General features: G+C 45.4%; 1 protein-coding gene across 1 annotated transcript in view; it reads left to right on the forward strand.

The window, feature by feature from the left end:
- Nucleotides 1–13,575, forward strand: part of DST (dystonin) — a 637,844-nt gene that overhangs the window by 590,586 nt on the left and 33,683 nt on the right. The window contains exons 89-92 of the mRNA XM_088455927.1: nucleotides 2,399–2,568; nucleotides 10,429–10,588; nucleotides 10,818–11,012; nucleotides 11,733–11,861. Coding sequence (XP_088312053.1) covers nucleotides 2,399–2,568; nucleotides 10,429–10,588; nucleotides 10,818–11,012; nucleotides 11,733–11,861 — 654 coding nt within the window. The remainder of the gene's footprint in view (nucleotides 1–2,398; nucleotides 2,569–10,428; nucleotides 10,589–10,817; nucleotides 11,013–11,732; nucleotides 11,862–13,575) is intronic.

Here is a 13,575-nt window from a genome sequence, read left to right on the forward strand (position 1 = left end):
ACACCACAAACTATAAAATAAAACTTTACTAACAGTGCTGGTTCTAGACCAAGTAGAGTTTAAGGTGAAAGGTCCCTTTGGCACCTCTTTGTGTACTAAGTAAAAATATACCTTACCTATATGATGGTTTCTCTGCAACGGGGAACCTCTGAAGAAATTGATCCTCCCTGGGCAGACGGTGACTTCAGTTGTCAGTATTCGCTATTCATGTAAGAGATCACATGGTCCGGAAGATGCCTGTTTGTGTAGGAATCAGTAGCGGCTCCAGGCACGGGCAAGCCGGTCCGTCGCCCGGAGATCTACTGTTTCCGGAGGGCGCAGGAAACGCCCACCACCCGCCCGGCGGTATAGGAGATATTTAAGCACAGGGGGGAGGGAGCGGAGGAGGGAAGGGGCGGCAACACAGGACGGCGCTGGACGCAGTGCTGCCTAGCGCCGGCCCTGGTAGGAATATAACCAATGTCATCATCATACAACAGAGGCTCAACCAGACACCTGTCTCCTGTGTCCCCTTTTTCCCCTTGTCACTTCAGCCTCCTGTTACTCCAGCTCTTGTCATTTCAGCTTCCCATCCCATGTCTTTCCAGCCTTGTGCCCCGTGTCTTTGAAGCCTCATGCCTCCTGTCACTGCAGCCTCCTGCCTTTTCACTCCAGCCTCCTGTCTTTCCAGCCTTGTGCCCCCTGTCACTCCAGCCTCCTGCCCCGTGTCTTTCTAACTTCCTGCCTCCTGTGTCACAGCAAAAGCCAACCCTCTCCTTAAACCCTACCAATTTCACTTATTCTTTGACAGCCTGCATGCTCCTCTCCGCGCTCCTCTTCCTTTCTGCGACACAGCGTTATGACATCACAATGTACACCACAGAGGTGGTCGCGGTTCGGCAGATAGCAGCGCTGCCTTCATGATAATTTGGCTGCCCAGCATACAGCAGGAACTTTAACCCGGCCAGTGGTGACTGCGGCTGCATCCCCAGGCTACAGTGCTTCGGGCGACGCCCCAATCAGCCCGCCTCTTTAGCCGACCTTACTAATTTAAAAGAAAAAACTACTGTGATGGAAACATGTATTGTACACAAGCATGACAGACCCCTCTGTGGAAAAAAAAAAACCTGTATAACCTATATTAACCTAGCAACGCAAAGCAGACCTGAACTGCCTTGTTGAAACCTTTTTATCCACTTTCCAAACTGTCTGAAAATGATAGACATGTAAATGTTAGCTGAGTACCTTTACATTGTGCAATTAATGGCGTGATCATCCAATTATCGTCTGATCAGGCCATGTATTTCGGCAACTGAACAGTAATTATTAATCCAGCATGAAAAGTCTTTCCGCAGGCCCAACAGATGTGATAATTTGTGCTCAGTTATTGGACAGTTCCATACCACAGACAGACAGACCAATTATCTGACAGTGTATGGCAAGGATATTGAATGTATTGAGGATGTCAGATAATTGGTCTGTCGGTCTGATGGTGAGTTTTATCTGTCAGTGTATGGCCAGCACAAACTGTACACCATCTCCTAATCAGATCCATAGTGCCCAGGGGTTAAAGTGGGCAGGAACGGCGTGGAACTGAGTTCCGTCACGTCTAATGGTAGGTGGAACTAGTTCCACCTCCACCAAGTCCCTGCACAGAAGTCCCAGAGACAGAGAGCCACTCACTGTCTGCCTAGGGAGGCTCAGTTTCTTCAGAGAAATCAGCATACAGGTAAGGAAAGAATTAAGCGAAGGCAATACATAGGAGTTGCAAAAAAACATTGGGCATCCAAGTGACATAGACTAGTTCGGGAACAATAAATCCAATCAAGTGCTGTATTTTAAATTGTTTCTACAACACACACTGTAGACATCTTGGTAGAATTACAGGAATGACTAAACCATAAACGCTAGATTATAGATCACACATCAGATGTTTTCCCCTTAGCCTGCGGTCAGTGTATAGGCTGATCCATGAATGTAGAAAGTGCAGAATTTTTGCTTTCATTTAAAAAATAAAATTTTTCGTTTTTGACAAGGCTCAGCTTCCTCTGATGACCAGCCAATACATTAAGTAATATGTATATTATATAACACCACTAAAATAAGAATAATATTCCTCTGGCACAGCCTAGAACTGAGCTAATAATGTAAGACGCACTATGACTCTCTGTACTATGCTGTATCACATCACTCTATGAGCAAAAGTTTCCATCTGATCATTGCTAAGATGATGTATTGCAGTTATGTAGTCTCCATCTTCATTTACATATTTATTGTTCCAATTCTTTTGTTGCTAGAAGGATCTATCTCACATTCCAGGCAGCTGTATAAAGAAAGTCTTTCTTGTAACAACTGTTGTTCTACTGTCTCCTATACCTTCTGTGGAATGAGTACAATGGCTTTTTATTGCAATTTGCAGGAATTCCAGAAAACCCTGGGCGCAAAGCATTCAGTATATGATACCACCAATAGAAGTGGGCGCTCGCTGAAAGAAAAGGCAACACTGTGTGATGACATCCAGAAACTAGATGACATGCTCAGTGAGATAAGAGACAAATGGGATACTGTCTGTGGGAAATCAGTGGAAAGGTAACTTGTCCTTTACTTCTGAGGTCATTTCATGTTGAAAATATTTGCCTAGAATTTTATGGACAAGTAACAAGGCAACGCCAGTTTGCACCAATCTGTATAAAAGTGTCTGCAAAGGATTTTTTAGTTATTTTTTTCTTTGTGAGGATGGACAGGACCCACTAGTAAATGGCTCAGCATTAGGGTCCCGATCCAGAGATGAGCGTAAGTGGCACATAATGCTCCCACATTGTGTGTTCAGAACTGGATGCGTGTATTCCTCCGTATGCAGACTTATATATATTTCTCTGGTAGACCACCCCTATACCTATGTACAGTATGGTTTCTTAGCTGTCATCATCATCAGTGTGCACTTCAAGATAGGCATAATTAGGCACAAGCACATAGCCCACAACCTCTATAAACTTTCCAGATGTGCAAACACCTTATTATCACCCAGGTAACCCTTTCAGATGTAAGTGGGGGTCAGTTGAGTTGTAAACTAATCTGCATCTCTTGTACTTGCATACACTTGTCTCCAAACTATTTGCAGTGTGTAAGGTACTTCTGCAAAACTCACTTCCACTCAATGCTGCATCAGAACCCACTTATGTTACTGTGATAGGATCACTGGTAAAGTGGTCTGTGGCAGGTACATTTGTCCCAGATTCCTGTCTTTTGTGTTTTAAACCCCCAGGAGAAAGTCTGCAGTGTAGCAGGCTTGAGTTTCGGCTTTTTGAAAAGCCGGTTTGGGACCTGGGGGTTGTGGGTGAGAGGAGAGGGCCACGGCCACTCCAGGTATTGGTTCTCGCAGCCTGGTAACAGGCTTGTTAGTTTTCCACCTGAGAGTGGCCAATATAAGCCTAGTGTGTTTAGGGCTGAGTGTCTCACCTGGGAGAGCAGGCAGGGAGTTTGCTCAGAGACACTTGAAAAACCTATTTGTGAGTACTGTGCTGTGCTTTGTTGCTGGCGAGGGCATTAGGCCCTGCCAGGTTCTGGTAGTGAGGGAACTACCTGTGAAGTTAGTGCCCCGACAGGGCTAGGATTTATATTTATGTTTTCTTGATATTTCTGTCATTGTACAATAAAGACTGGCGCCGACCAGCTTGTACTGGCATCCAGACTGGTGTGCTGCTTCTCTGCTGCTGTGTGTGTGTGTAAGGAAGGAGTCCTCTACCCAGGAGAGGGACCCCCTAACCTAACTGTGTCACAATATGGTGGAGAATGCGGACATCCACACACACTGAAGTTGCAGCGAGAGGAAAACTTTCCATTTAAAAATTAAAGGGACAGACACCCAATTTGTGAGTGTGGAAATGTCCTTGGAGTCCCATAGAGGAGGCATCAGCCAATGCTCAGAGAGGCAAGGTTCAGCTTCCAATCTACACCCCAGGACAAAATGGAGGAAATTATTAAGGCCTTGCTCCAAGCTACAGCAGCTCAGCAGGAAGCTACCAGGGCTCAGCAGGAGACTAACAAACTTCAGCAGGAATCCGCCAGGCAACAACAGGTCGCAATAGAGGAAACCCGCCAGGCCTTAGCGGAAAACCGCCAGGCCTTAGCGGAAAACAGCCAGGCCATAAAGGAGGTGGTACAGCACCTGGTCGCCCGGCCCAGAGATGTTAATACTGGTCCTCCCACCACCACTCACTCCGTACAAGCCAGTCACTTCCTCCAAAAGATGACTTCGGGCGATGATGTGGAGGCCTATCTCGCCGCATTTGAAAGAACGGCCGAGAGGGAGAGTTGGCCCAAGGAGCAGTGGGCAAGTCTGGTGGCACCTTTTTTGTCTGGGGAGCCACAAAAAGCATATTTCGACTTATGCCTGGCTGATGCCAAGGACTATAAAAAACTAAAACAGGAGATCCTAACTCGCTTGGGAGTCACCACCTTTGTTCGTGCCCAACGGGTCCACCGCTGGGAGTTCCATAAGGACAAGCCTCCACGTTCACAGATGCATGACCTCGTCCATCTGTCCTCAAAATGGCTACAGCCCGAGACGCTGATGGGACCACAGATTGTGGAAAGGATCGTGATGGACCGGTACCTGCGATCATTACCTGTGACTCTGCGCAGGTGGGTGAGCCATGTAGACCCTAAATCCGCGGACCAGTTGGTCGAGCTGGTGGAGAGGTACGTGGTGGCTGAGGAGCTGATGAGTATGCCCCACCGAGCCCCGATGGTGCACCGGCGAACTCCCACAGACACTGGTAAGACTGTTCCAGGGGAGAAGGGTGCTGGGCGGTGGAATGTACCTAAGACTGAGGGTGTAGAACCTGGAGACAGGCCTGCCAGGCCGGGAAGGTTCTTGCCCCGTAAACGACTAGACATTAATATGACTCAGTGTTTCCGATGTGGTGGCTTCGGCCATATTGCCGCTAATTGTGCACTTACAACTGAACCTATGCAATGTGATACTGCTCATGTCTACCGCAGGGGGTCTTTCTTTGCACAGATAGCCTGTACGGCTGACCGGCAGGCTGTGACTGATAAGCACATGTGTGTACTCACTGTAGATGGCAACCTAGTAGAGGCACTGTTAGACTCTGGTAGCTTGGTGACACTTATAAAAGCTGAGCTGGTGAACCCCTTGCGGCGTGAGGGGAAAACTGTTGGTGTGACCTGCATACATGGGGATACTCGATATTATGTTACTGCCGAGGTGAACATCGAGACACCATGTGGTTCTGCTATAGTTTCTGTAGGTTTGGTACATGGTCTGATGTACGATGCAATATTGGGGAGAGACTTTGCTCACTTCTGGAAGTTGTGGGAAAGCCGTTTTGTTCCAGAGGTGAACAACCCCGATCCATTTGAGAAGGTTGTCGATGTAGTGGAGGAGGGAGTTTCTTCTGAGTCAGAGTTATTCCCTTTTTCTACTATGATTGGCGAACTAGAGAATGCGGAGCATGACGGTGGCCCGCCAACTGATGTGCCTCCCATTGAGGTGGGAAGTGTTGTTGGGCCAGGTGATTGTCTGCCTGATTTAGAGGTCAGAAGAGAGGTCTTTGCCGTGGAGCAGTTGAATGACCCTACTTTGGTAAAAGCCAGGGAGAATGTAAAAGTAGTTGATGGTAAACCCGTAGACCCTGATAGTCCTTTGTCCTATCCCCACATGGCAATGTGGCAGGATTTGTTATATCAGGTGACTAAGAAGGGGGAAGATGTTGTGGAACAACTAATAGTTCCCAAAGCCTACAGAAGAACAGTGTTGGATCTGGCCCATGGTCATATAACGGCAGGCCATCTAGGGGTAGAGAAAACCACTGAGCGAATAATGCAGAGGTTTTTCTGGCCCGTGCTTCATAAAGAGGTATCTGACTTTTGCGCATCCTACCCTGAGTGTCAGTATCATGCTCCCAGGCCACATTTTAAGGGTCCACCAGTTCCATTGCCTATCATAGAGGTGCCGTTTGAAAGAATAGCGATGGATTTGGTTGGACCCTTAATGAAGTCTGCCAGGGGACACCAGTATATTCTGGTCATAATGGATTACGCTACCAGGTACCCGGAAGCGATCCCGTTGCGCAATACGTCAACCAAGACCATTGCCAGAGAGCTAGTTCATGTCTTTAGCAGGCTGGGTATACCTAAGGAGATACTAACTGACCAGGGTACACCGTTTATGTCCAAAGTCATGAAAGAGTTATGCTGCCTGTTCAAAATCGAACAGTTAAGAACTTCGGTTTATCACCCCCAAACCGATGGGCTGGTCGAGAGGTTTAACAAGATGTTAAAACACATGCTTAGGAAAGTGGTCGACAAGGATGGTAGGGATTGGGACTACTTATTGCCGTATTTATTGTTGGCCATAAGAGAAGTTCCCCAGTCCTCCACCGGGTTTTCACCCTTCGACTTATTGTATGGGAGACACCCAATGGGGTTACTAGACATTGCCAAAGAGACATGGGAGGGGCAGTCTAGTCCTTACAAAACGGTGATTGAGTATGTTTCTCAAATGCAGGAGAGAATTGCTGCGGTAGTGCCGATAGTGAGAGAGCACCTGGAACAGGCTCAACAGGCACAGCAGAGGGTATACAACTGCAATGCTCGGTTACGCAGCTTTGCTCCTGGGGACAGAGTGTTAGTATTGGTTCCCACTGTGGAAAATAAACTTTTGGCTAAATGGCAAGGGCCCTTTGAAATCTTAGAAAGAGTGGGGCAGGTCAATTACAAAGTTTACCAGCCGGGGAAAAGAAAGCCGGAACAGATATACCATATAAATCTGTTAAAGCCCTGGAAAGATAGAACGGTACTGTCGGCCGTCCGAGACCCTCCAGTAAGTCCAGGGCCCTTAGTTCCCGAAGTGACAGTGGCAAAAACCCTGTCGGCAATTCAACAACAAGAGGTCAAGGAGTTTCTGATTAGAAATAGGGTGCTGTTCTCTGACGTACCTGGGAAAACCTCGGTCATTAAACATGACATCATCACTGACCCAGGGGTTAAAGTTAATCTAAAGCCCTATAGGTTACCAGAAGCACAAAGAGAATCGGTGTCGAAAGAAATAAAAAATATGCTAGAGTTAGGGGTTATTGAAGATCACATAGTTAATGGTCAAGTCCCATTGTGTTGATTCCAAAGCCCGACGGGAGTGTGCGTTTCTGCAATGACTTCCGAAAGTTGAACAGTGTTTCAAAATTCGATGCCTACCCGATGCCAAGAGTGGATGAACTGATTGAGAGACTAGGGACGGCAAGGTATTTAACCACTCTTGACCTAACCAAAGGGTATTGGCAAGTACCGTTAACCGAGAGCGCCAAACAAAAGACAGCTTTTTCAGCGCCAGAGGGCTTGTTTCAGTACAAGATGTTGCCCTTCGGGCTACATGGGGCACCTGCTACCTTCCAAAGAATGATGGACAGGATTCTAAGGCCCCATAGACGGTATGCGGCTGCTTATCTGGATGATGTGGTCGTTCATAGTCCTGATTGGCAGTCTCACTTACCCAGGGTACAAGCAGTGTTGGACTCCATCTATAAGGCAGGTTTGACAGCCAACCCAAAAAAGTGTTGTCTAGGCATGGAGGAAGTAAAATATCTGGGATACACCATTGGCAGAGGCCTGATAAAGCCTCAGCTCAATAAAGTTGATGCCATACAAAACTGGCCACGGCCTCTGAATAAGAAGCAGGTGAGAGCCTTCTTGGGAATTACGGGGTACTACAGGAGGTTTATACCCAACTTTGCCACCATGGCAGTCCCACTGACTGACCTGACCAAAGGCAAACAAAAAGTCAAGGTAGAATGGCAGAGAAAGCTTTTCTGGAGTTGAAAGTAGCGTTGTGTTCCCAACCAGTCCTGATTATTCCTAATTTTGAAAGGGAATTCGTAGTACAAACCGATGCATCAGAAGTAGGTATAGGAGCGGTCCTGTCCCAGAACAAGGAGGGTGAGGAACACCCTATTTTCTATCTTAGCAGAAAGTTGAATGTACATGAGAGAAACTATGCCACAGTGGAGAAGGAGGCGTTGGCCATAAAGTGGGCGTTAGAGGCTCTCAGGTACTACTTGGTCGGAAGAAAGTTCAAATTGATCACTGACCATGCCCCTCTGAAGTGGATGTCTGAAAATAAGGACAGTAATGCGAGAATTACAAGATGGTTCTTGGCGTTACAAACTTTAAAATTTTCAGTGGAACGGAGGCCAGGAAGCCAGCTGGCCAATGCTGACGCGTTGTCACGCGTTCATTGTTTGGGGGCTTCAGTTGTTCCGCCCCACAGGTCGAAACAAAGGGGGGGGATATGTGATAGGATCACTGGTAAAGTGGTCTGTGGCAGGTACATTTGTCCCAGATTCCTGTCTTTTGTGTTTTAAACCCCCAGGAGAAGGTCTGCAGTGTAGCAGGCTTGAGTTTCGGCTTTTTGAAAAGCCGGTTTGGGACCTGGGGGTTGTGGGTGAGAGGAGAGGGAGGGCTCCACCCACGGCCACTCCAGGTTTTGGTTCTCGCAGCCTGGTAACAGGCTTGTTAGTTTTCCACCTGAGAGTGGCCAATATAAGCCTAGTGTGTTTAGGGCTGAGTGTCTCACCTGGGAGAGCAGGCAGGGAGTTTGCTCAGAGACACTTGAAAAACCTATTTGTGAGTACTGTGCTGTGTTTTGTTGCTGGCGAGGGCATTAGGCCCTGCCAGGTTCTGGTAGTGAGGGAACTACCTGTGAAGTTAGTGCCCCGACAGGGCTAGGATTTATATTTATGTTTTCTTGATATTTCTGTCATTGTACAATAAAGACTGGCGCCGACCAGCTTGTACTGGCATCCAGACTGGTGTGCTGCTTCCCTGCTGCTGTGTGTGTGTAAGAAAGGAGTCCTCTACCCAGGAGAGGGACCCCCTAACCTAACTGTGTCACAGTTACTTATCATGTTGACAGTTCCAACATGTCAGGTGTTACAAAAGTCCATACAAAAAATATTTTGAATGTAAACCCTCCCATCCACTTATTTGTCAATTAGGAGAGACCCATTTCCCTCCATGCTTCTGTACTAAGTAATTATTCTGTGCAGTACTCTCACCGTACTGTAAGGTCAGGCGTGTGGAAATTGCAGAATTTCAAAATTCTTCTATGAGATTTGTCAGCTGTATTAGAGAGCAGCCAGGGTGCGTGTATGGCATATGGCAGGGGTCCCAGACAATGGACACTTTCCATGTTGCTTGTTTAGAGTAGGGAAGTTTAACAATAAAGTTACTTGAGTGGGCATCTCAATTTCTATTTTGTCTATGTGGTAAAAATGCAGTGCATTGAGGTTTACTGGCATGCCATCTGGTAACTCTGATCGTAGTGTATGCTGTAACACTTTGGGGTCTATTTACTAAGCAGTGTTAGGAGACAGAGTGAAAAGTGATAAGAAAGTGATAAGGTGCCAGCCAGTCAGCTCCCAACTGTCATTTTTCAAACACAACCTGTGAGATGACAGTTGGGAGCTGATTGGCTGGCACCTTATCACTGACTTATCACTTTTCACTCTGTCTCCTAACACTGATTAGGAAATAGACCCCTTTGTCTTTTGAAGTTTTGTAATCAATATGCATATTTCACATATAATTCTTGTGTGGAATTCCACAATTACCATTCAGTTTATTATCATACATGAAAGCCATTGGTGGTTGTTCTTCTCTACATACATCTTACTTCCTTGTGCGTTAAACAGCCCTTCTAGTCACGCCATACCGTGGCGTCACTCGGTAGCACTAAGCGTCATTCAATGCGACTTTTTACCTTCAGATGCATTTCATTTGCACAGTGATGCACATAGGATGCACAAGCAGCTTCTGCTGATTAAAATGATATGCGGCATGCCTATACTCTGTGTGCTGCTGCAGCTGTATCTGCATGCTAAATGCTACGTTACGCTGATACCCGCAGTTGCATGCAGCATATCATTTTGATCAGGAGAAGCTGCTTGTGCATCCTATTTGCATCGCTGTGCAAACAAGATGCATTTGAAGGTTAAAAGCCGCACAAAAAGATGCTCGGCGCTCACAAATTATTTTTAAAGCACCTTGTAGCGCACGGAGGTAAGATGTATGTGAGCACATCTGTATATTTAGACGCATACTGCAGTGTTTGACAAAACAACACGTTATTTAGTATTGGGTCAGAGATTTCATATTTACCATTCTGTGTGATGATTATGTGTCCCTTGGAAGCCATTTTCGGTTGTTTTTGCACCGTTGGCTATTATTGCTATAGAGCCGTCAGCAATATAGAGGGACTGACAATTTGTATAGTTAAGAAAATTCCATAAAATTATTACATTCCCTTCAAATTGGAACAAGAATGTGAGTGTGAATACACTATATAAAGCATTCTGAATAAAAGAGTACACAATTAATTTCCCATTTTCTGTTCCGCATGAGCATTTTAAACACAGTTTCTGTTTGGTTTAGACAAAACAAGCTAGAAGAGGCGCTACTGTTTTCTGGCCAGTTCACCGACGCCCTACAGGCCCTTATTGATTGGCTGTACAGAGTGGAGCCACAGCTAGCCGAAGATCAGCCTGTTCATGGAGACATTGACATTGTGATGAACCTCATTGACAACCACAAAGTAATGTTTACCTTAGTATTATATTATAAGTTAACTATCACATTGTACATTTGACATAAATATAATAACAAACTTTTCTTACATTTTAGTGGTATTATAGTTGTGGTATATTCAGATGTTTGGGTGGGGAATTGTAATAGTAGTTTGGAACAAATGTATTAGTATTTGATTTATCTAGAATTATGGCGTGCCTATCACTAGAACTAATATAAGTTATTCCTTTCCTTAGGTTTTTCAAAAAGAGTTGGGGAAAAGAAGCAGCAGTATCCAGGCCCTGAAACGTTCCGCTAGAGAGTTAATTGAAGGAAGTCGTGATGACTCTTCTTGGGTGAAAGCCCAAATGCAGGAATTAAGCACCCGATGGGAAACTGTGTGCACTTTATCTGTATCCAAACAGACCCGGCTAGAAGAAGCACTGCGCCAGGTGGGTTCAAAGAGCATTTATACATTAGTCATGACAAACATTCCAGTCTTGTGCTACATTTAGAAGGTCAGTCCTTACCAAGCATAGACTGGATGCCATTAAGTCTCCCCTCTGCGCTCAGCACTGACTAGAGGCCACTTACACTGGAGCAAACTGTAGCACAAGTGTACCTGGCAGGGGTTGGGTACGGAATACCAGCGCTCGGGATCCCAGCTGTCAGAATCCCGACATCGGCCTCCCGACAGGGTTAAGATACTGACATCTGTTTGTCATTATCCTAAGCCGTCCCCACTCCCTTTCCTTACCTCTCTGCTGCCTAAATCTAACCCTTTCCCCTTAGTGCCTAACCTCCCCCACTAGTGCTTAACCCTCCTCTCTTAGTGCCTAACCCTCCCCCTATAGCCTAACCCTAACCCCTATACTTACCATCAGGATGCCGGTGGTCGGGATGTCAATGCCGGGATTCTGACAGGTGTCGAGATGCATTCTAAGCGCCGGCATCCCACCTGCGAGATTATAACTACATCCCCCTGGCAGACTTACAAGACGGCTCATATAAATGTTATTTAAAAGAAGACGCCCTATTTATAAATCACATATTTATCATTTAGACACATTTAGATGCTGGTGTTTCTCTATGAGGTGATTTTGTGCATGTACAGTGGAGAGATTGATTATTGTGGTGTGTAAGTGCACTTATCAAAGTATGTCTTGTTGTAGGCGGAGGAGTTTCACTCTGCAGTTCATGTCCTCCTGGAATGGCTGGCGGAGGCAGAACAAGCCTTGAGATTCCACGGTGTCCTCCCTGATGATGAAGAGTCTCTTAAGTCTCTAATAGAACAGCACAAGGTGAGCAGAAAGCAGCTTCTAAGTCAAACCAGTGAAAAAGTTTTTTGAAGTAAAGGTCACGATCCTATTCTAACTCAGTGTATGAGAACATAAACACGTGAGCTTCCAAGACGACTTTATTAGGGAAAGGCATTTTAAATGACAACATGCGTGATGTTTATTTTGGAACGGCAGTACGGAGTGGAAAGAAAATAGAAGTGTGACTTTGTAGAACATTCATCTCCTCATTATTCAGTGCAGTTCCTCCAGTACTGTTGTTATCTCCTGTTTGCTAAACTTTTGGACAGGTTAGTGCAGTTTCTTAACACAGAAAAAAGAGATTTGCCCCCCAGCACACTGCAGCAAAAACAATACTTAAATCCTGCATGATAATAGAGATTCAGAGGTATTAGTTACATACATTTGCAAATATATGAATAAGCGCCAGGCCAATCGTCAAGGCTCCTCTATACTGGCGTCCCTAACATTAAGGCCACAACCTCTATGATACATCAGTTAAGCAATTTCCACCCCTTTAATTGCGTTTGGGACAGTAGAGATACTTTTGCCATATTAAAATCTGATTGGGAGCAAATGGATTCTAATTGGCTGGTTGCTCATGAATATATAACTGTGTATGGCATCATCAGCTGATCACAATTATGGGCACATAAACAGAACAACCAGATAAGGGACATATCTAGGGCTGTACGACCAGTGCCGCCACCTAGGGGGTGCTAGGCCAAAGGATGGTATTGTGTCTGCTTTGATGGTGCCTGTATTCGGCTTGTAGGGGCACTATACTTAGGATGCGCACAGTGCCCAGCTTCCTGCTCCAGACACCCTCTTTCGTGACATCATGATATCACATGTGCGGGTGACAGTGGGTGCCTATGTAGGGTGCAGGAGTGCCCTGCTAAGGCACTGCACCAGATATGGTCTATTCAGTGCACAACTGGAAAAAAATATTAATTGTGCTTGAAATACTGGAGAGATATCATCCCATAAACTCGATTTATTCTGTGAATCATACATCAGAACTTTTCAATCAGATGACAGGTGCAGGAGAAAAAAATGTGCCCACTCTACAATGTGTTATTACAACTATTAACAAACATAATAAGTTCTGCTGCCAAGCTTACAATATACAGGAAATAGGAGTTAAGTGTCACTTATTGCACAGTATGATGGACCAGCCAGATTACAATGGGAAAAGTGTTTAGTGGGGCTATATAATCCAGTCCCACAGCAGTGTTCAATTTGGTGTCATTATTGTGTAACTCCCATTTATCTAATTGTATAGTGTTTGCATCTTATTAGTAATACTTGGTTTCGGAAATTTATGTATCTGAGCATACCAATCCCTCCCCTAGAAATGAAACTTTCACCAATTAAAGTTGACATTTACAAATAAAAAAGCCATGCAATACTGCTGACCAGTTCTCCAGCTCTGAATTAAATGCTGTGTGTTACAGTTAGCAAATAAAACTTACACAAGTTGTTTTCAGGCTCTCCCCTGCATGGCATTCTGAATGTTATCTAGATGCTAGTAATTGATGTTCCTGTTATACACCTGCTTAGACATCTGTTTTATAATCACACATGCTCACTGTTTGCTGATACACTGAGAGCTCCCACTGATTCCACTATTTTTGAATAGATTACCTTACAGAAAATGCATGTTTGGTTCCATGTTGCTCTCTAGCTCTGTGCATACCAATCCAGTCATAAGTTA

This window comes from Taudactylus pleione, unplaced genomic scaffold, assembly GCF_031769625.1.
Source record: "Taudactylus pleione unplaced genomic scaffold, aTauple2 ptg000678l, whole genome shotgun sequence".
Lineage (NCBI taxonomy): Eukaryota > Metazoa > Chordata > Amphibia > Anura > Myobatrachidae > Taudactylus > Taudactylus pleione.